This window comes from Aphis gossypii, chromosome 1, assembly GCF_020184175.1.
Source record: "Aphis gossypii isolate Hap1 chromosome 1, ASM2018417v2, whole genome shotgun sequence".
Taxonomy (NCBI): Eukaryota; Metazoa; Arthropoda; class Insecta; order Hemiptera; family Aphididae; genus Aphis; species Aphis gossypii.
This window is the reverse complement of record NC_065530.1, coordinates 67,472,789-67,498,252: the sequence shown is the minus strand read 5'-3', so window position 1 is coordinate 67,498,252 and position 25,464 is coordinate 67,472,789. Positions and strand designations below refer to the sequence as shown.

General features: G+C 27.3%; 1 protein-coding gene across 2 annotated transcripts in view; it reads left to right on the top strand.

Moving 5' to 3' along the window:
- Positions 1-25,464, top strand: part of LOC114132083 (dopamine receptor 1-like) — a 205,350-nt gene that overhangs the window by 172,818 nt on the left and 7,068 nt on the right. For both annotated transcript variants that reach the window (XM_050209268.1, XM_050209271.1), the window contains 2 exons: positions 13,782-13,890; positions 17,660-17,969. In XM_050209268.1, coding sequence (XP_050065225.1) covers positions 13,782-13,890; positions 17,660-17,969 — 419 coding nt within the window. The remainder of the gene's footprint in view (positions 1-13,781; positions 13,891-17,659; positions 17,970-25,464) is intronic.

The window sequence follows — 25,464 nt, the reverse complement described above, 5'->3', positions numbered from 1 at the left end:
ATTTTCACCTCATATTAAATTTCCCTACAATTTGTTATCACAAACTATTAAAAATGTTCCTCAGTTTACAAAATAATACAATTATTCTTCAATAGAATCAACTAAATACTTTTAATTTTTAATTAACATGTATATGTTATTGTAACATTTAAAAAAATGTTATTATTAGAATAAAATTTAGAATAAAATGTTGACAATCATAACATTCTAACTTATAGCAAACAGAAAAAGTAATTTTTAAATGGTTTTAAGAAGATTCTGGTCGAAATAGCGTACGAGTGTATAATGTATATCCCCCTGCGACATCCGTTTCACTCCCCGATGTAAATTCAAGCCGAGCACGTTCACAGTGTAGTGTATTTAGTTTCAGAATTTCAGCCATGACACAATAATATTTGTGTAAGAAGAAGTACTCGCCGGTCAAACTAAAACAGTCGACGGCAAAACGTATTAATCTGTTGGTTGTCATCGTCTTCGCCATCGTCTCGTACGGGCCACTGCAAATTCCCTAAAGAAGAGTCCGACAAATTAATTTCTATATAGTATCAAAGACGCGTATATAGCTGAACGACTCACCTCGGTTGGTCACATTGCGTGCCGTATCGCACATTTTTTGTCGATGAATCTGAAAAAAAAGGGTTTTAATTAAAATCGTGATCCGCTTCCCAAAAAACTATTTATGATCCGAAATACGTATACATTAACGGCATCCCGTTGCGCGTTGATAGCGGTAGTGTTGCACTCACGGCGGCGACTTTTTGAACGAAATTCGCGAGTATAATAATATTATAATATAGGTACACCATACGATCGACTGCGATATTATAATATAACATACTACTATTTTCGAGTTTTTGTTTTAGAAACACTAATTTAATCAATTCAAACGTATATATATATGCTTCCAACAGCCGTGTTCCTCGCGTCCATTAAACATTTTAAGATACCGGATCCCATAGTTAAACTGTTTGTATACATATAACGGGTATATTTTAGCCTTTTCATTATGCGCTGGATGCTTATTATGTATAAGAAGAAAATCCATAATTTATAAACTAATCCTAATAACTGTTTTGTACTAAATGATTTTATCGTGTTAAAACATTAATTAATAGTTCGCGATAAAACGTAATTAATTTATCAAGCATAATATATACACCTCGATAAGAGTAATCACATTTTCAGTATACACATATTCGCCTATACGTTTTAAATACATTCATATAAATATTGTGTACCAACTATGATGAACTAACAGATGGTTAAACCATTGTACGATATAATAGACATTTACGAAAATGTATATACGTGCGCGATATATTTCCCAGACATTTATAAAATCATTTTTTAGCAGGTGAGATATTTAAATATTTTACGAAAGTCACAATATTTACGTCTGTCATTGCATTGTAATTTTTACGTTTTAAAAATTCCCAACAATAATATTGTCAGTTATAACTAAATAACGGTATGTATTACAATGTTTTAATTTTTTTTTTTCATTAATAAACATTATTATAGGTACAACCTATCGACGGTTATAGTATGGAACACGCTATAATATAATATTGTTTCATAATAATTTATGAGCGAATAAACAAAAATATATTTTTATGATTATTTATTTTGTGGTAACGAAAAAAAATTTATAAATATATTTTTTTTATTTACACTGTACGGGAACCTATTTATTTTTGTTTAAATATGATATATCATGCCAATTATATATTTTTACAATTTCGAGTAAATAATATTTTCATAAACATATTTCAGTAATTGATTTATTACGTTTAACTGCTAATGGAAAATTAATTGATTAATCTTCAACAAGTTCAACGTTTTATAAAAATTAATGATATTTTATTTTGAAGGTTGCAAACGCGTGTAGACTATAATATGACAGTCTTAAGTATAGCTATCTCGTTGTAATTAAGTATAATAATTAGTCAATAAAACTTTTAAAATTTATATCAAGATACATCTTGTGAAAAAAAATATACTACTCTATTCAATCACTATTGTTTTTATGAAATCATTATCTATTAAAATGTATTAGCATTATATGAGTTAAAAATAAGTTTAAGATCGAATGTTAAAGTGATCGCTGCCTCTCTTGGTCCCTGGCTTTATATTTTTTAACGTAATTCTAATATTTTATAATTTTTTATATTGTTGAAATATTATTGTAAGCTAGACATATTACCGGCAATAGAATTTCACATGATACAAATCCCTCATAAAATATATGATTTATTATTTTTATATCATATAAATATATTTTAAAAAACTCACCCCCCCCCCCCCCTTTGTACAATAAATGGATCCACTTCTGTATTATTGTATCACATGTTTAAGAAAAACAATTATGGTAAGAACTATTATAGTATACTAAATCTATACTCTATTACTTAAAGTATTTCTTCCGTGTTTGCAAGCTTAAACTCAATGGCGATGTAGATTTTTCTATTTAATGTTATCATAAGAAGCGCCTTAGTTTCAAGAACACGGCTACTTTTATTGTTTTTTTCTTCAAAACCATTTTCAATACGTTCAATACGTATGATTGTAACACTTTCCAAATTTGAACACTTCTTGTTCTTTCAGCGAATTTTCATCTATTTTCGACGTTAATAATATGTGTTGAATAATTTTTAAGTGTCGCATACATAACAGTGCAATCGACCTATAATATTTTACTTCAGTAGGTGATTTTCCTGGCTTCAAGATATAGCGATTATATGTGTTTTATGCCATATCTTTAGCATACTTATCAGTTTTGCTCATTCGTTGAAAAGCTTAACGAGTTAAAAATATGTAAAAGAATTAAAGGAATGATTTTAAAAACGTTAGTATTTTTTGAATAAATACCCTGCGTTAAATGGATCACCCCGTATAAGACAATGTTTATACAATTATCTCACTGTATTAAACCAGCTTAGAATTATCTCTTTAGAAGATAGGCAAGTGACAGCTTACTTGGTATTCTTGCTTGCGAATGTTGAAAGATGGACAAATAATGCTTCTTCTTCCTTTTCTTAAATTAACTTTAGAATTTCTATTCGTTCTTCTGCATCATATTATCTCTTTATCGTTTCTTTAACATTAATTACTGTAAAAATAATAAAATTGATTGGATGATGCGTCTGGCCAATAAGCACCCTATACTTTATTCAGTTTGTAACTGCAAACAATTATTATTAAAAAGTTTATTTAACACTGAACACGTTTATATTTTTGTGCGATGCATATAATTATTTTATTTTTAATTATCGCGTATATTCAGTTTAAATTATATGTAAGCCTATTAATATTTTGTGTTATAAATTTTAGTATTGGTAATCACGCACGTTTATTTGTGAAAGATAAATAATAACTAATAAAATAAAATATCTATTTATCATAAACAAATCGATACTACGCATATTATCGAAACATACTTATAAATTTTCACATAAAATGCACTTGTCAAATTTGTCTAATCTAAAATTACTTTATAAGGTGTATATAATTGTATAATTATATGCATACAAAAAATAAACTTAAATTACTATAGAACAATAATAAAATTAGAGTGCGTTTGGAGAATCATCCGTATGCATTCATAACAAATCGGAATATTTCATTGTAATATATTATAACTGTCGAAGACTAAGCTGTTCATCATGCACGGTAACAAAACTGATTGTGTTCATTGGCCACATTATACGAAATAAATAAGCTCCGAAATTGTTGATGTGCAATGGTGTGTGTTAAGATCCCGATTCAACTGTTAAACTAGTACACTGTAAATTCACGAATGAACGCTTATATTATGAGAATGCATTAAGTTAGTTCCTAAACATTACTATGCATTGTCAGAATATTACATACCACATTAACTATACTCGTGAGAACTTCTAGGCCTATTAAAAAACTTCTAGTAACTTCGTGAAAACGATTAGTGAGCTGGTACGAGTACATAACTTGTCACGTAGATAAGATCCTACAATTTGTAAATGAAGTAACCGACCGTAACCTGCAGTGACCAGAAGTCATTTGCAACCCTATGAATATAAAAAGGTTGCAGTTATGATATTGTTAACTATTGACTATGTATAGCTTTGATGCATCTGAATTTTAAAGATTGATCGCAAGATAGGAGAGAAGGGACGATTGCAGTGTTAATAATACAACTATCGATAGAAAACCACGGAGAGGTCGCATCGATATCTCATATTAATCGACTTGACCTTTTTTTTTTAACTCTATAGATGGTATATGAATAAAAACCAAGACCAAAGTATCGAGAGGTAGTGGTGATCTACCCATAATCGCCCTTAAAATGTACGGCAATGTGTATAACCACAGCTAGTAAGAATTCGTTTAGTACACGAGACACAACATAGCTGCTTTGTAATTGATACTCTAAATACCACATCAACGATAAAACACCACTTGGCTCTTGCGTGATTTATATTAATTTAGTCTTATATACGTAATACAATATAATGGCACAAAGTACAAACGTACCTGTACGACGACTTTGAGGGTTGGATTATAATGATTTAATTTCTCTCCGATTAGTACATAATTTAAATGCATTATAATATATTATTATCGAACATGTAATTCTCTCGAACGTACTTGATAGGTATGTGGGAAATGAAATGGATCGCTGGATGGTGATTTAAAAGTCAGACTCTAAGTTGAAAAAATATACATTATAATTGATATCGTTTCTTCTGTAGTAGTCATTATATATTATGCGAAACCCGACTCTAACAAAGTATAATACATAAAACCATGGCATAAACTAATTACATAATTTAATGACATCGGAACAACCACCGAGGCTACTTAATATAATTCAGCTAATAAGTCTGAGTTTTAAAATTAAAGCGCAGACTTAATTACGTTACTCGCAGTTATAAAATCTAATTTCTATTATACCATATAAAACATTAACTCAATTTGGACGTTTTATTAGCGGTAACAAAAACACGGCGCGTGGTCGGTCTTACAACTGAAAAATACACACCAAAAAAAAAAACGTTCGATCACACAGCACAGGCCGTATATATTTAGTTAGAGATATATGTGTAATGTGTAATGGTCGGGATCAAAAAGTCACGTTGTACTAACTATAGTTAGTAGGTATACACAATGCCCACAGCGACCGATTGGCGAACTATTTTTTTGCACCGAAAACTCTTCCACTTTTTTTCTGTTCATCAGACAAGTCAATACTTACATACAGGATGGGCCACCGTGCTTTAGCATTTTCCGGTATTAACTACCCGGGAAAAAGTAAAAACACGATGTCCCACACCGTATATTATGTGTGCGTAATAATATATTGCCATGAAATTATTTTTACCCACAAACGTTGTCGGCACAGTGTGTAAATACGACTGAGCGCGTTGTCCCTCTCTCAATATATAAATAATATTATACCTACCCTCCGTGAATAGAAAAACTCCAAAAGTAAATAATAACAGTGCACACACACACACATACACACACACACACACACTTGTTTCGATCGGTAAGCCTAGTTCGTTATTTAGGCGTATTATAGGTTTAATATTATAATGAGGCGTACCTGCTACTACGCGTTTAGTTTAAATTTTGCCCATCAAAAACAGGCGCGACGGGAATGGTTCGTCATCATTCCGCGTCCACGGACTCGTTTTAGTATTATCTACCTATGTGAAAATAAAAATATTAATAATAGCGCTCTCAAAATAAATGTGAGTAGGTAATGCATTATATATTATGCGTTTTTATCCGTAGTGCTAAAATCCGTAACGGACGACGAAAAAAAAAAATAAACGCATGTTTCGTCGTAGACCTAAAAAAACTTTTCATTTTGCTATGTATAATATGGCATGGTATAAAATGTATATCGTATATGAGTATATATAATATTTTTTTTTTTTTAAAGCTCGAAACCACCAAACACCTTCGTCACACGCGAGGCAACATGTCACGCGTATATACCACCCTCGTTATATCATATTATTTAACAAGTTTAGTCCCGCCGGCCTCGTCCGACTGCGATACTCGAAAAAAAAACCTTTTTGCCCGACCGAATTCCAACTCGACTGAACGTGAATGATTTAGAACATTATATTATAATGTAAACATCTAACGGCGCCGAACAATAATACTACATATATACATACACAACGGCTAAACGAATAATGCGTAAAATATAATATAGGTAATATAAACTCCACGCATTCACTGTACATGCTCAATATCCCCTAACCCCGTTCGACCCTTTAATAATGAATTAATTCTGATTCTTGTATTTGAACAGTTTAAGTAAACCCGAGGACAACGTTTTCAAATACTAGCTGGCTACATTTATTGTATAATATTTAAGGATAATCATTCTGAAACACTGCCATTTTTGCTATACATTTTTTATCCGATATTTTGTTTTTAAACGAAGTCGCAACTAAATCAAAATTCAAACGAGTAATTTCTATGTATTAAACTTTGTGTTCTAAAGCTATTATGGTTCTTAATTTAAAACAATGATAAAATGTAAAATAGATGACAGAATATTATTAATCTAGTACCTACATCGACGATGTTTACAAATTATACGATTTCAATAAATTAATATTTATTCTTTCTTCTTCGTTTGATTTCTACTATATTCAGTTAACATTTTTACTGTTAACACAATTTTTCACTACTTTTCCTGATCTTTAATTATATTTCTTTAGTTGTTCACTCCTAAACTTTCCAGGTCGTCCTTTTAAACCACATTCTACCAACTTTTTCTGTGTCACCTTTGATGCCTTTTCCCTGTTTGTTTCCGGGTTATTGCCGGTTTAATTGTATTATCGTCGTTTTAGCCCATTACATACGCCCGAGTCATTGTATTTTTTGAACTTTTACAAAGTTTTTGACTGGTGTACCTCTATTTCCTCTAGTTGCCCCTTATTAAACTTTTTCTTTCACACTCTACTATTCAATTTTGAGCCAAATAATATCCGCCAAATTTTGTTTTTAAAGTTTCTAAGTCTTAGTTCTATCATACCGGTATTTGTCCATACTTCAGATCCATAAGTAATAATTGAAGTAAGTGTGGCACTTATCATCTAACTACTTCATAAGTCTATCTTTGTTAGTGATTTTTTTTTTTTTTTGCTTCACTATTTAATAGTTCCAAGAATCATAATTTTGATTTTATTCACGTTAACTCTTAATTTTATTTTTTCAACAACTTTATCCACACTCTTGATTTGAATTTTATTTTAGTCTACTGTTATTCCAATTGTTATTTTGCATCTCTTTGATTTATTTTTCAAACATTGTCTTAATTAGTTATGGGGATAACGTAGATACCACCCTAAAACTATATAACCCACTATAATTTTGTATTACGTTTCTTTTAATGCAAATTCTAGTCAATTTATTAATTTCTTTGGTATTCCAAAGTCAACAATTATATTATTGTTATACTAATCCGATGTACACTGTCATAAATATTCCAAAGGTTTTTATGAAACTTACATTTTTTTCTATGATTTAACTAATTATTAAAAGCCAACCTGACCTAAGTTGATCTTCCTTAAAAAAAAAAAAAATTAGTAGGTACTTAGCGTAGACCCAAGGGGGGGAGAGCAAAAGGGTTTTAGCTCCTTGGACATATTATTTTATTATTTAATAAGTCTTAATATCTTTACATAATAATTATATAAATAGATTTAATTACCTCCCACCTTCATATTTCTAGAGCCACGATTATTAATGCTATCACAGCTTCTCCATGCTAAGAGATTGCTAACTGTGAGAACACTTTTGTCACCGCCCAGATAAAACATTATAATCAAACAATATTATGCACACTCCCACTCACGTCACTACTGAATTGCGATTTCAGTCCCGGTCGCTTATCGCGCATACATTGACCGACCAAACACACATCCAAACTAGTATAGTTTGAAACTATACACATTTTGTCTGACATCTGTCTCGTGAATTATTTTTGTTTTATAATACTTTTGTAATTATTTTCTCATAAACTATTAATTAGTATTGTTACGATTGCCGAATCATGCAGTTTTATTATAAACCTTGTGGTCATAAAATTCCAGATCTCTTTTATTACTATATTAATGCGAGGCCCAAACGCAAAATTATTTAAGTTTTCAATTATTACTCACGTGGTCAATAATTTATATTTTGTAGACTCGAATAGCCTTGTAATGTGTACTAATAATTATATTTAAAATAGTTATATTCATCTGCGCTTTCACCGCTGTATTTTATATAATTATACAACAATGCATATCGTTTTTTATTATTTACAGTTTTGATTCATATAGCCACAGTAGTATGTTAATAATTAATATTACTATATACAATACATTTTTGGTCACACAGCTGCAATCCTATATAATTCATTGTCAATTTACTTCAAGGGAATATTTTTACTATTTTATTTGGTGTTAGGAGCAATTTATCGGTAATTTATTATTATTATTATATTTTACGTGGTCACCGCATTTTTTAAATTATATATCAATTTATCTTTTCTAAATACATATTAGCATATTAAATATGATTTCACTGATTGCAATGGTTGTTTTAATTTATAAATATTATTGCGAATTATTGATTATACTTTGTAATATATTAGCTCTCGTAGTCACTATTGACTATTGTAAACTACAATTCAGATCAAATAACGGTTGGCAAGCTCCGATAAATTGTAAGATTTTATTATTTATTTATTTATTATTATTATTGTTTATATAATTGGTTTTACTGAAAAATGAATTTATCATTTTTTATAACGAGTATACATTTTTAATTGTTGAGCCGACGGGGTCATAATTTATTATTGTTTTATTATACATTTGTAAACAATGCATAATATTTCATTACCGTATTTAACATTTGAATTACCATTTATTATTGATTTATCTTCTTAGTATTAAGTGTACCACCATCGTATACCAGCGGTACACTAGCACTCAGAAGATTTGCTTGGTGAACCTGTCCACTTCTTGTTGAGAGCTATACACAGTATTTTGGTGACCAAATGTATATATATATATATATGTGTGTGTGTGTATTCTAAGAATGTCAATTAAAAATTATTTGTATGGTACAAATACTTAAAAATTAAATTCGAAAACTCTCACAACTTTTTTATGCATCAAAATCGAAAATCTATATAGTCACAATAATTTTCATAAAATTATATACGTATTACTAGAATTAAAATTTTGACAAAAATTGACAAATTATTTTATAGTTAGAAAAACAAAAATAAAAAATGTTTACATAAGATTTTTAAATATAATACATTATTCTTTATACATTTTAGAACTACAATGTTAAATTAATTTTTTATGACTGTTTGGTTTTAAACTTTTTGGTTTGACATTAGATATTGGCCCATAAAATAATTATTTCTCTTCTATCAATTTTTGATACTTTATTGTATTTCAATAAATAAAATAACATTATAAATTTAAAAATTTTCACCAAATGTGTATTTTATTATTATTTTCAATATATTATAACATTTTCAATAACTTTTAACTCTTTACGAGTTATTTACAGGCACTTACCAAATAAAATGTCCTTTTCCTATAATGGATAAAAAAATACTATGACAGTGTAATAATGTGTTACATGAACATTGTTGTAAAATATACTTGAATAAAGCTTAGAATAAAAATTATCAAAATCTAACCATAAAGATGAACGTGATTTAAAGATTTTTCTATAAATAAGTAGTAAAAATGTTGCCATTCCATTGGTATATACTATAATATACTAAATACATACTATATACTTATAACTTAAACCTATCTGTTGATTATGGCGCAATTTGATTATTATAAATTAGATTAGTTAACTCGATAGTTTTTACCCATCGACTAAATAATTTATATATATTACATTTTAATATTATTATAATTTGAATAATATTTCATTTCTAAAAATAAAATATATGAATTGCTTTTATTAAAACATTTAGAACTTATTAATTTTTTTTATAAATTGAATAAACTCAGAATTATATTATCATAATATTATATTGTAATTTATTGATTAAAAAAAAAAGTTTTAAGAGAAATTAATAAGCAGTAGAAACTTAAAGTTTAAAATATATAAAATTATTACAGTGATTAAAAGCAATATTTAATGTGAAATAAAAATAGTCGTTATTATGAGCATTATGGCTAATTTAATATATTTTAGCTACATATTTCAAGTAAGGTAGAAAATAAAAAAAATAAAAACATTTGTACTCGATATTTGTTATTTGTTATTTAAATATTCAAAAAAATATATAATATTTTGATGAATGGAAAATATTTTTAAATATTTACTTTACTCTTGGGGAAAATGGAACTAGTTATGGTTTTACTGTTTTAGCATACATTTATTGTACGTAATTATTAATACTAATTTTTTGTTGATAAAAGTTAATTTAAGCCCAACTTTCAAACCTAGTCGTTCTAAATCGATAATCACAATATATATACTATTTTCAATAGTAGATGTTTGAATAAATGTTAATGAGGATACCTACCTATAGAAATTTCGTCACTATCATATTTTCACAATGTACCACAATATTTTTATAGGTACTTTAAAACTATTGTCGTTTAAATATTGGCTCATTTTTTTAATGTACAAAATATTCTCATAAAATTAATTTTTAATATGTTATTTTAAGATTTTGAATTTTTGAACAAACTATTGTATTCAGAAATAGTTTTAGGTATTATACGTTTCTTATATTATACTTTATAACTATTAGATAAAAATATTTTTAGAATTAAGTATTACGGTTCTTTAATTTATTGATTAACACAATGCAGAAAAATAAATTAAATTTTGTTTGTCTAACAAAAAGTTTTTGTCTTCATTTTAAACCTCATTTCATAATGCTATTTTAAGAAATGAGCTTTACCATTATTTTAGATTCAATTTTACATGAATAAAATAGTGTATAAATACCATTTTAAAATAGGGTTTGAACATTAAGTGTTTTTATTTGCCCTGCGTTGAAATAAAATCATGAAATACTTATACTTATTTATAATACTGGATTTATAAATTAAATCAAACATAAAATAAATACACTAATTCTCCAAAAACACAATTAATTTAAGAATTGAATACGCATAAATAATATGTTCTTAGAAATTATATACGAAAAACTTAGTAAATAGTTAAGAGTTTCTTACAATTTGATTTTGATACCTGAAGGACTAAAAACATACTAAATTAGTAATAAAATAAATAGATGACGACTTATTATAAATAACTATAATAAAGGTAAATAGAAAACCCAATATTTTAGTTTGATCTACTATTTCGTTTTGCGTATCAGCAATTAGGTAAGTACTCACAATTACAACTGCAATCAGAAAACTCAAAAGTCCAAAAAAATACTTAATTTGTATAGTTCAATAATAATATATAAAATTAATAAAATTAATATACTAATGTAATATTTTTAAAAATATCCAACTCTTTTTGAAGTACTTTTAGATATAACAAATTTTTTATTTAAAAAAAAAATTAAATATATTAATAAATAAAAATAAATAATGTATAATATATATATACATATATTTAATATATTTATTTTTATTTTTTATTTTAGTATTTTTCTATAATTGTCGATAAATTTATTTATTATCATAGACAATATTTTATACATATACAAATTGTATTGTGAGAATTTCGACAAGATTCATACTACTTTGTAGTAAGAAATTCATAAAAACTTTTCGTTTTACATCAAAATGTTGGAAATTTAATACAAGATTATTCATAAGTAGTTAATGCTGAAACTATAAAATCTAAAAAATGTATAAACACAATTTTTTTTTTTAGATAGAAGTTCAAATTTGGACGAGTTAATAATAAATAACGATATTAAATTATTTTGTTATACATTATTAAAGATATTATTCATGGAAACTTTAAACTTTTAAGTATATTACAATGCATTTTGCTATATACAATGACATTTTTGATTTATTTTATGAAATTATCTTTTTATAGGCACTATGAACCTATTTTTTACTTTTTAACGGTATTTACCAAAAGATGTTATTAAATTGTTCGTTATATAATTTGATCTAATAATAATATGGTATAAACTATAATATATTATAATAATAATTAAATAAAATAAATGAAATATTTTCAGAAAAAAAATATAATAAAAATCTACTTGTACTAATAGTACAATAAATTACTTATAGCTGAATCAAAAAAACGTGCCATGAAATATACATATTTAGTGATTAGGCCTAACACTCTGTCAGTCTTTCACTGCTCAGAATTATTTTCGTATACAATGATAATATTATTGTGGATTATAACAATGGTTAATTACATTTTATCAAAGTTATGTGAACTTAATTATTATTATTAGACATTTATATTATCATTTTAATCAATTTTTAACTCAATGAATTTAAATTTTGTGTGATCTGTGTTAGTCATATTAACGATATTTGCACTTATTGATTAGGAAATTCTTTTATATATTCCCCTTTCTAGTACAATAGTTTTTATAAAATTATTTCCAAGATGTCGTTACTCAATGAACGCATGGTCAATTTTATCACACTTAGTATGCAGGTGTATAATTACTGCTTCTTTCCAAATGTTGGTCATTTGAGCACTTTTCTTTCCAAATGTTTTGACACACCTTGAATATAAATTTGTGCAATTTTTCAGTGTCTTATTTTATTAGTTCAAATAGAGTATGCCATCTGATCCGAGTGCTTTCCAATCATTCAGGCTGTTAATAGGCTGTATAGCATATTAAATCGAAAAACAAAAATCGAACGCCATCTTGTTTTTATTTTTTGTTTTTTCCTTCCTCCTCGTCACTATATTTGTTTTATTACAAATACTTAATCAACGTTTTGTCAGTCAATGAATCAAGTTAAAAAACACAACAGACGTTTCATATAACATCGAAGGCAATTGTTGGCGTAAAACTAATTATGAAAGGATTATAATTTATGAACTTAAAAATACCTTTTTTCTCTACCTACCAGTTTATTTGTTACAAAATTTAAAGTGAATTAACTAACTCATTTATTATTTATTAATATTTAGAAAATTCAAATAAAAATTAGTGATGCAATGTATTTTTTATATCTAAAAACAAAACATGAAATTTATTTAATCATTAATAATTATTGTTCAAAATAAAAATAAAATAAACTCTTAATTTGATATTTTATGAACATTTGTAGTTTTTAGACGATGAAAAATTTAAAAATAATATTATATGTTTCTATTTTTATAAAATATAAGATTGACAAGCAATATTCATAAAATTTCATGATATATTGTATAGAAATAATTATTATTAAAAATAAAAAACCGCTGTTTAAATTCATAACGTCACCATCCTCCAACACTAAAAACAATAAATTTTATCGAATTTCGCGATATTTTATACAGTCGTAATATTATTTACTGAAATATATTAACTAAAATCAGAGAAACAAAACTGCATCTTACCGTTCGTAAATCGTGTTATACGAATTTAAACAATAGCAGTTTAAACTAAATAAAGTTTTAGGTAGGTAAATCCAATTTTACGATATCTCTTCATAAGATCTGTTACATATTGCACGACGGTTTAAGAAAATAGAAACTGTCATGAGCGTATTTCGAAAGTTGTAGTCATCAACATTGTGGATTCCGCTGTACTATATCGTCAGTGAATGTATTGTGCTTCAGAACATATTGGTACTAATATTTCATGTATCCTTTGTTTTTAGGATACCAATTCAATATCAAATTCGACGAACAACGGGACGCCGGAAAATGAAGAAGAGTACGAGGACAACGGAGAGGTGGCTTTGACAGCACTGCCACTATTCTGCATAGGTAAGTCTTACACAGAACAAATCACGCTAGATTGAACATTATTAGACAACTCCAATTTACTGTATAATAATAATAATATATGAAATATATAAAATATATCATATACCATATTAGTTCTTGTTTCACAGCAGATGATGAATTTTCATTAGATTATTCGTAAAAATCGACATTATTGAAAATTATTTAAACCATTATAGGATTACCTATACCTATACATAATTTATTATATACTTCAGTCTGAGAAATTCTCTGTGAGGTAGACGAATGTTGCTATGATTATTATTATTAAATATCTACTACATATGAACGAAAATCGCTAAGTATTAACATTTTATATAATTCATTATCGTGAATAGACAGTAGTTGTAACAGCACCTATTACCTAAAAACATTTTATGAAACTTTTATACTACTAACAGTATTTCTAGTTCACAGATATAATTTATTGGCCATACTTATTTCAAATATTTATAATCTGTTATTCAACTTGGAAATAATATTTGTTTATTTTGCATAGAGTTACGTAGTCCATTTTATTGCATTAAATGTGTAAGTCTATGACATAACACGAATAAACAATAATATATAGGTAAATACCCAAGTCAATTGCAGTATTCGCTAGACAACTCCCATAACAATCTATTATATCACTTACATAAATCCATAACCACTAATATAACTACTTAGTTACACTAAAATGTAGAATTTCGATGTAGAAATCTGAAACCTATTTTCCCGTTAGTTTTAAGTTTAACACATTTTTATATTACATTTTTTTATTTGTACATTTATATATTTGGTTCTTATTGCTATTCAAAAGTTGTCTGAAATATTCACTTTATTTCTATCATACCACTTCGTTAAAAATGATTAGAGAATCGTCTGCAGTTCTTACAAAGCACTCATCACATTTATAATGTTTACTCGGCGCGTTTATTTTTCTATACAGATTACGTGTGTTGTTTTGCATAATTTTGTTCTGATTCCCTTGCTATATTTTTCATATATTTTCTGTTTTCACCTCTCGTTTTCCGTATACACTTGCTTACTAGCATCCCTTTACCTAGTCCTGTGTTGACTATTGCGTCATTTTTTTTTTTTTTATATATAATGTTCTCTGTTTTACCTTACCATTCATTTGTAGCAATTTTTCTTCTTTTGAGATTACGTTGAATCATGACTTCTTTGTTTAACTTTTTCCGTCAGCTATTTTCTCCACTGCATTTTAAATCACATTATTTGGGTTTTCCGCATTTTTTCAATTTCATCGTGTACCCAAAAAAGTTCGTTTTTGAAAGATTTCCCTTGTGACGATCTCGCCTAACTTAAATATCAAAAGCTCTACAGTGTTATTATCTTATTTTGTCAAACATTTTTTTTGAAGCGATTTTTAATTTTTTGATAGCTTAGATATTATTTGTAAATTTTTACAATTTTTACATCACCAAAAATGTTAATAGTTTAATACATCTATAAATAGCTCGAAACACCAAAAATATACAATTTCGTATTAAATTTAAAGTCTCTACGATCATTATTATTTTATACTACAACAACAACAACAAAAAAAAGTCGGCAAGTGAGTACCGCTCTGCTGTACATTAGGTGCTGTATGGATCATTATTATATATTATAGGAGTGTTAAATTTGAATCCAATGATAGTTATCATTGTATACGAAAAACGATTCTGAACGAAGATGATTTGTCAGCCTAGGATATAATTTCTAGTGGTTGGTGAAAAAGGTGGTTTAAAAAAACCAGCTTATATTAAAAAATATTTTGAAAATTAAATCACGTAAAGAAAACGCGAATCTTAATAACTGGTAAAATTTTCAAGTATCTACGACTTATACTTTTTGAATAATAACAAATATTTAAAATCGTTTGAGGATAAATCGTTATCATTACGCTATTTCGTTAAAATTTAAAATTCAAACGCACTTAAAATTTTTCCTATAATGATGCTTCGAGTTTTCTCTATAGATACTTGAAGGTAAACTTATGGAAAACTTAGTGTTGTATTTTTAATCCTTAGTTATAAACACAAAAAATTTTATGATTTTTCAACTTCAAATATTTCGCAAATATTCATAATTTTGACGAATTTTCGTCAAAATTAGAACTTCAAATGCTAATAAAAAAAAATTGTGCCTATGTATTCTTATAATTTTTTAATCACTATAAGAATAACATATGAGGAACTTTGTATTAAATTTTCAAGTATTTTGATAGGGCCAAAAAAATTTTATCGACACTTCAAAAATATTTTTTCAGAAAAATTGAAAATTTCAGTTGTCTATAAATAGCTCAAAAAAAGTCAAAATATTTTGAAATTTAAATCACGTAAAGAAAACGCGAATCTTAATAACTGGTAAAATTTTCAAGTATCTACGACTTATACTTTTTGAATAATAACAAATATCAAAAATCGTTTGAGGCTAAACTGTTATTTAACGCGGTTTTTGTAAAAATTTAAATTTCAAACACTCATAAAAATTTTTTGCCTGAATCCGGTAGAGTTTTTTTTACAGATATTTGAAGAAAAATGTATGGAGAACCTTGTACCAAATTTTCAAAACTTAGTCATAAAAGAAAAAAATTTTATGATTTTTCAACTTCAAAATTTCTTGCAAATTTTCGCGTTTTCGACAGATTTCGTAAAAATTTGAACTAAAAACGCTTATAAAAAAAAATTGTGACTAACGATTTTTAATTTTTTTTAGCTACATTAAAAACAACTCATAAGGAACCTTGTATTAAATTTTCAAAACTTTTTGGTCATCCAAAAATTTTTTATCGACACTTTAAAAAAAATTTTCAAAAAAATCGAAAATTTCAGTAGTCTATAAATAACTCAAAAAAAGTCAAAATTTTTTGAAAATTTAACTATATACGGATACCACTGACATTAACATTTGGTGAAAATTTCAAGTATTTTCAGTGATTAGTTTTTGAATTACAACCATAAAAAAAAATCGATTTGGTCGAAAACTGGTTTTGCGTAAAAATTGCCGTTTTTCCGTCATTTTTTTTTTGTTTTTCTCGATTTTTTTGAAAACTGTTGGAAAATGTTAACTTTTTACCTCTATAATGCACCAAGGATATTCACTTTTACATCGGAAACCACCCCCATTGTTTGAAATTGGAGCATTATTTCGACTAGTTATGCTGTACACAGACACAAAAAAAAAAAAAACAAAAAAAAAAAAAAAAAAACATACATCATTGTAAAATCAATACATTCTTCACTCCGTTCAGAATCTAATAATACCTACTTTTATCGAAACCGATTTTGAGCAATAATTTTTGTTTTTCACAATTTTTTTTTTTCAAGATAAAAAATACTGGAAATTTTTTAGTTTAGACTCGAGTTATACAAAATAAATCTTAATTAATACCAAAGTTCTCTCTTGTTTTTAACACAAAAACAAAAAACTAAATTAAAAATCTCACTTCATTGTAAAACCAATACATCATCACTCTACTAGGAAACTATACATAACATCATTTTTATTGTAATTTTTATAGTATGATCATAAAAATACCAAGTATCACTGATTTTATATTAGCACAATTTTTCCGAAATACAAACTTTTATTGATTGATCCTGTAGATAAACCACAGGAAATAAAAAAAAATTAAAATATACAACCAAAGTAAATATTATTTTTTTATTATTACATTAATTTAAATACCAGTTTTTAATAGCTGAAATTTTATAGTGTTTGATATAACAATCGTACATTATACATTTTTTATGTTTTCCAGGATCGTTTCTGATCGTCGTTATATTCTTGTCGATTGCTGGCAACGTGTTGGTGTGCATGGCCATCTACACCGACAGGGGCCTGCGAAGAATTGGAAACCTGTTCTTGGCCTCGCTGGCGATCGCTGACCTTTTTGTGGGGGCATTGGTCATGACGTTTGCTCTAGTAAACGACCTGCAGGGCTACTGGATGTTTGGTGCAAAATTTTGTGACATATGGACTGCCATAGACGTGATGTGCTCCACCGCATCCATACTCAACCTGTGTGCCATATCACTCGACAGATACATTCACATCAAAGACCCACTAAGGCAAGTGGTAACTTTAATACCTAACAGGATTTAATATATATATTTTTTTTTAAAAATGTGAAAAAACTAATTACTCTTTTCAAAATTCCTAGAAAATAAAATATACATAATATCATAGTATATTTTTTTCATCCAGATAAATATTTTTTAATTTTTTTTTTTTTTTTTTTTTTATGAGATTTTAACAAAGGTATTATAAACTCAGATATTATATACCTATTTATACTATAGCAGTATTAATTTTATAATAAAAAAAAATATATTAGAAAATAACTACGTCTTATAATTAATACAAATCAGTTCTTAAATATTTTATCGCTATGATGACTCCTATCTATATTGTTTAAGAATAGGTACGTTTATTTGTTTAAATAATTCCTTCCTTTAACTGAAAATTACTCAATATATATATACTTGATTTAGACTTCGTTTTAAAACGATAATCGTACATTTTAAACGTCACCCTTATAATACCCTAAAATGTAAAACTGGTAACGGTGCATTATTGATATCGTGAATCCGCGTATACATATAAATCCCATATAAATTGGCTCGCGCAAAATAGAATACGCCTCGGAACGTGGCATAGCTATCTAAATCTCTTCAACAGTTTCAATTTTACTGCGAATCTATAAATCGGTTTTGATTTTCTAAAATCCTTATACAACTACTTGGGTATGACTGGGATATAAAAGACTTACGATATTATTATTGTCTCAGAATTTAAGACGACAATGACATATTTTATTATTGGATGAGCTAGCAACTATTGTTTTTTTGGCATATCATTTATACAATTCGTTTTTTGTTATAAATATTATTATTATTATAATTATATTTTAAAGCCACACACAATATAATATATTTATACAGTGTGATCATTCATATAAGCAAAAATAACAAAATAAACAAAATACAATATTATATGTATATATATATTTTTTTTTAATTTAAGAAAAAATAATAAAACCAAAAAAGTAATTAAATAAAAATTTAAAAAAATAAATTAATGTTTCTAAACATTTTAAATCAAAAAATTAAAAAACGTATTTCCTTAGGTATTTCTTGGTTTTCAAAATGAAAATCAGTCTGTTCCAGCGATTTGTACAGCTTAATACTTTTTCATTATAATAAATTCGAAGAACCCTAAAGGTTAGGTTAGTTATTAAACATTTATTATAATTTACAATATTGAGCTGATGCAATTTTTACAGGTCCGTTTTCAAATTAACTTCATATATATATATATATAACGTTATTATTTGAGTACAATATTAAAATTGAATGCAAAGTGCTTTTACTTTTTAATAATTAAGTATAACGTCATAGTGATAATACACTTGAGTATACTGCAAGAATAAAATGTTGTAAATTAATTATTTAACTACTGTTAATTTAAAACCACGTAACTTTAAAAATTATAACTTAATGAGATTTTAAAAAAAAACCACTCTTCTTTCGCTAAAATATCAAATACAATAACAATTATTTTTATAAAGTTCAATAATCTGTATATTACTTAGTACAATTAGCTGTGTATGCTTATATTATCTAAATTAATAGTATTTTACAAAAAAAAAATAATAATTAATAAACAGACATATGGGCTTGACTGAGAAGGTGATATAGCGACAGCACTTTGGTGAATAATAGTACGTAGTACACAAAAATATATACGTATATGATTTTTCTTTTATAAACTGACGTAGGTAACAAAAATAATTAATAGATTCCGGGTGCGAAAAATCTACAAAAAAAAAAAAATACATTAACTTCCACCTAAAAAAAGCTGTTAAAATATTCTAAAACTTTTTTAACAACGTGCATGTACCGATAAATTGAACTTACAATGTCAGATCAAACTTTAAGATGAACTTTAAAAACTTGCTAAGCTTAATTTAAAGAAAAATTATCTCAGAAGTTATTTTTATACTTTATGAATGGCCTATGGGCTCGAGTATAAAGTAATTCAACTTATATACTTATAGTTAATTTTAAAACGATTAAAATATATGAAAGTATAAGGTTTCCAAAATTTTAATCCGTCCACAATGAATTAAAATAAACGAGAAAAATATGTTTAGTTTAATCCAAGACCCTAATATTTAGCTATGTCAATTCTATACATTCTATTACACATTAGAATACTGTAGTTTTAAGCATTTTAAACATTTGACATACTGCAGATATATCAAATTTAAACTAGGTATAATCTCAGTTTATACTATCGTTTATTTTTTCGTGCTATGTACGAATATATATAATAAAGTATATTACATATGTGTATCCATAAAACTAAAAAGTGCGATAATAACATTTTTAACTCCAACATAAATTGAAATAAACTTTATTTAATCTCAATCAAATTCGTTATTTAATTACGTGGATTAAATTTTAATATTTAGTTTTTAATTTCAGATTTTTAGCTATAAAAATCGATTTAACTAACGTAACTTGTAGAAGCTGGCGGAACGTTCATACCGTTTTACGGACGGATTTTAGAATAAAAGTGCACATAAAAGTTATACGATCGTTAAATTTGATTGACGACTGGTAGCAGTATGTAACATAATCGAAAGCCACAGGTTTACTCATGACTTGCTTAATCATATTGACGTGTTAAAATTCACTACCGGTATCCAAGTATCGGGTCTGCACGGTTGGGCGAAGCATAGGTGTATAACATTGATTTGAACCCAATTACGCGGGAAAGTTGATGAACGAACGTGACGGGAATAGTAACCCCCGGTGTTCGCGTTAGAGATAGTGAAATTAAATTGGAAAAAGTGGTTGCCATTTTGACCTCAAATTTATTTTTTTTTACTTTACTTTATTGTTGGAGCAATTTATTGTAGCACAATGTATATTGTAGAACAATAACGTCTAACATCTAGAGAATAATTCGTTTATGGACTAACGTGTACTGTAAATGCTTTCATCGTGCCAAATTGATTATTCTTAAATTCTTAATAGCAATAAAAATAAGTTTACAATAACAATTATTATTGTTATTCACGTCGATTCGATTCGAAAAATATTTTCAATCAGGTCAGACGTGTCAAGTTCGTGGCTTATTGTAATTCTAAACCTCTACCCTAGCTAAATTCTTTTACTGATTCTCTGAGAGTTAATATAGATAATATTAAATAATAATAATTTATTATCAATAGGTTATATTTTTTATTGCATTATAATATGCATTTATACGCATAATTTGCATTTTGTTTAGTATTATTATTCATTTAATGTTTAAATACCAAGGATAGATAAAATCGCAGCTCTATCAATAGATACATTTTAAATATTTATCGTGTAAATATTTCAAAATAAAAACATATATATTTTATGATCAAATGTATATATTTACGTACTCAATGCATTTTTATTAAACGTTCGTTTAAAAAAAAATTGTATTTTCTTCTATTCAGATTTCTCGAACCAGATAATATTCTGAAATTGACATGACTGGATATTAGGTAAACCATATTACTTTTGTGTACCAATAATAATACTATATAAATATATAATCAATGACAGTATTATTGTGATCCCAAAATGTAAATATAATACACACTCCAATGGCGATAATATTGTATTATGTAAATCTGAAATCGAACACTATATAATACATTTTCTAAACAAGATTACATCACAGTGGCATAACATTAAAAATTTAAAATGAAATATTACTCTATCAAATACTGCGGTGGTGGTGTGTGTATTTTGACTCCGCAACCGGCGACGCGTATAACAATAATAATTATTATAACATCACCTTCGTGCGTTATATTATAATATATTATTCAATTTATCACAATAATATATTGTTGTCCTGAAAATGCGATTCCCACAATTTGCCGACCGAATATACAAAAGTTCACTTGTTCCGAATGACCTCTATAATTTTGTTTGTCGCGTAGTTTAAAATACCATATATACCGCTCGTCGGCCCAAGCCCAAGCTTTGCCCCGTTAAACGACCACAAAACCCCAACTTTGCGGTCGCCGTACATGCATGTGTGTAAATGCATAATGTATAATATAATAATACATTAAACCGAACGCAGCCCTTCACTCGCACAAAATGTAATTGCTTATTATGGTGGTCCGCCGAGGTGTTTTTACGCCGAGCTCCATAAACGCGTAATATATAATGTCGATTTAGACGTTTGAAGTTTACACACCATTTCGCGCGAGATTCGTCTCGCAAAGCGAGAAGATTCCGGTAAACCGCGGCACGGAGACAGCAACAGCTGTACAAAATAATATACATAGGTATAATAACTACTTATATACACCTACCTGACTATAGATAGCTATATAGCTATTATTTTTAGTTAGGTACCTATCTGACCGCCCGGGACTAAATATCGTCTCTAGAGTAAACCGTGCCATTCGTAGGTAACACCATTTGCATTTTAAAGACGTCCCAGCGATACCTCCCTTATAATCCTCGAAATTGCAAACGCTCTTCCGACGACCCACCCACCGAATAAGCTCAAGGCTTAAGAATTCCAACGTTCGTCGTTTTCGCGAACGACTGCGTTTTTTGTTTCTTCGAAACCGTCATCCGGATTCTCGTGATATATCGTTCTTTTCGTGTACAATTCAGTGCTGATCAACAGCTACACCTCGTAATACACATATATACTATTAGTCGTATACGAAGTATCATTTTAGACAGCCGTAAGACGTACACTTTTAACCGTATCACACGAATCTACGCACATTCTATTATTATATCGATTGCCGACCGTACGTTTTCCGTAAAAGCACACTAATGTACGCGCGTTGTTCGATAATATTATTATACTCGTTATATGAACAGCGTTGAACTCTCTGAATTTTATGGAGGTATACACTGTAGTTATTATGATTATGTCGTTATTAGACTTGCGGTGTGTATGTGTGTGTGTGTGTGTGTGAGTACCCGTTTACATATGTACAAACATGTTAGTGAGTATATAAAGGGCTCTGCTGTGGCAACGATAAACAGACTTCAAAGGATCGTGTACGTTTTAAATGTATACGCTTCAATCGTATTTCACCGTAACACAATCTGAATTACACGATACTCGAATGTACATCGCAGATAGCTTTTATTCGTATAAACTCTGCTGTTATTATAACAATAACACAATAGTAGGTATGTGGGTATATTATGTCATGTTAATAATACCTAGCTAGTTAACGATTGAAACTTTGTGCAGTTGTACGCCCGTCTCCTTCTTTGACTAAGCTTATTCCGCGGATAAATAATACTGGACCAGGTCATATTTTAAATTCTAAAATCTTTTTTTTTTTTTTCGTGTACACACCGGCACGATGAACGATGTGTATATTATATATGCGACGAAAGTATGCCATGCTTTTAGGTACGCCGGTATAATAAGCATACACCTATTAGGGATAAGTTTATTATTTATGCTAACGATAAATAAATATAATTTATTATAATATGATTATGATGTATTAATATATGTTATGAATTTTTTCTCGTGGCTCTATACAGTACATGACAGTAAAAATTATAGTGGTCATATTGTGTAAAAATGTTTACGGTGTCCGAGAATCGTGCATTATGAATAAAGGTCCTATAGCCACAATAGAATATTATACAAATTTACTGGAATTCATTTTTTTTTTATATATATATAATATAAAAAAATGTATAATAATATACCTATAGTGTTTATAAACTATATATTTATAGAAACTAGAAAGAGTGAATATTTTAAATACTCTGAAACGGTACACGTTTGTTGTATTATTTTGTATTTTATTTTTATCAACTCATCAACTCACGTAGGTTATCAATCTATTTTAAAATATACACCAAAATTTATATTTCAGTTATCTTCTTGCACCATTTATATCGTTTTTTCCAGTCTAACCCACTGAATTACAGATTTATCTGTTTTTAGAATTAATTATTCGTTAACTGTAATAGATGTACCTATTATAAGACTCGCATGAGTCCATTGCTTTGTAAATATACATATATTTTCAATATAACATTTTCCGAATTTTCTAATTTCTTAATTTCCTCTTGCCATACCACTAAACTAGCTAGGATCAAGTTCGTTTAATAGTAAACCTACAGGTACTTGAAGTTAGTATTATATAAATATATAATATGTAGTTACCTACTAACTAATAATTTCAAATAATTTCAATTCACATTGTTCAGCAGCAGTCGATTAGAATTAAATTCTAGACCATAATAGAGCCATTTAAAACTATTTTTATTTAAATTTAATTTAGTCGATAAAAAACAGTGTACATCGTATATAATATATACGATCGGATAAATATTTTTATAAAAATAATCGACTTTTTTATCTTCGAGAGAAATCTGTAAAACTGCTAACTTGGATCCGTTGATTTTTATTAATGTGATTTTTTAATCAGAACTCAACAATAAATATTGTAGTTAATACTATACTTATAAGAATAATTTTCCAATTCAATTAAAATAATACATTCAGAAAATCCTAAAGATATTTGTTTTACACACTAGTCGTACTTTTTTAATGAGCGTCTCAAAAATATTTATAGTATCATCAATTGCTATGACATTTTTATTGTAATTTAAATACTACACAATCGCCACTACACTATTAATTTTCTGCTTAAAAAGATTTTTAAATTTTCAAAAGTTTATTCATTTTGAATGCATTAATAAGCGAACAGTAAAAAACTAAATATTTTTATGTACTTGTAAATTTAAATTTATATTAAACTTCAAAATTGTTTTCTTATTTATTTTTGGTTTAAACCTCATAAATCCTAAACACAGGGCTATATTTGTACCACGGAGCACTATATTAAGTAGGTTGTTTGAAATGTGTATATCATATAAAATACATTAACCATCGTCAAATATATTTTAAGTTGATTTATTAGTAGCTAAATAAGGTGTAGGTATCTATATTAAAAATAGAAAATATGTTTCCCGCTATTCATTGTCGTATAATTAATACTAAACTAATTGTAAATTTGAGCGCATTAAGTAGTTGTAGGTATACTTGTATACGTCCAAATGCTTTAATGTGATTTATATGTGAAACTTTTATATTATAATAACGATATTTATAGGCATATAATATGAAAAATACTTGTCTCAGTTGATTTTTACCATTAGCAATTTCGTAATATTTCAAACCAAAGATAATATTATTGCAATGATATATCTGCTACGCCATCTGTTTCTTCAAAATATAATCTTCGCGATAAATTTTATTTCTATCATATTATTGTGAAGCCATCGCTATTGTATTTTTACATTATTTCCAATATTTCCAGTATTTCAATACTTTAATATAACATAAACGTAAAAATTAAAGATTATTCCTATATTATTGTATTAAATTCAAAGAACAAAACACAATTAGAACGTCTGAAAACCTTTTTATAAAGTTTTTAAAATAATTTTCAGTGCTTTTCTAAGAACTGCTAGTGCTTTTTTTTGATTAATTTTATATGATTTCTTTCTT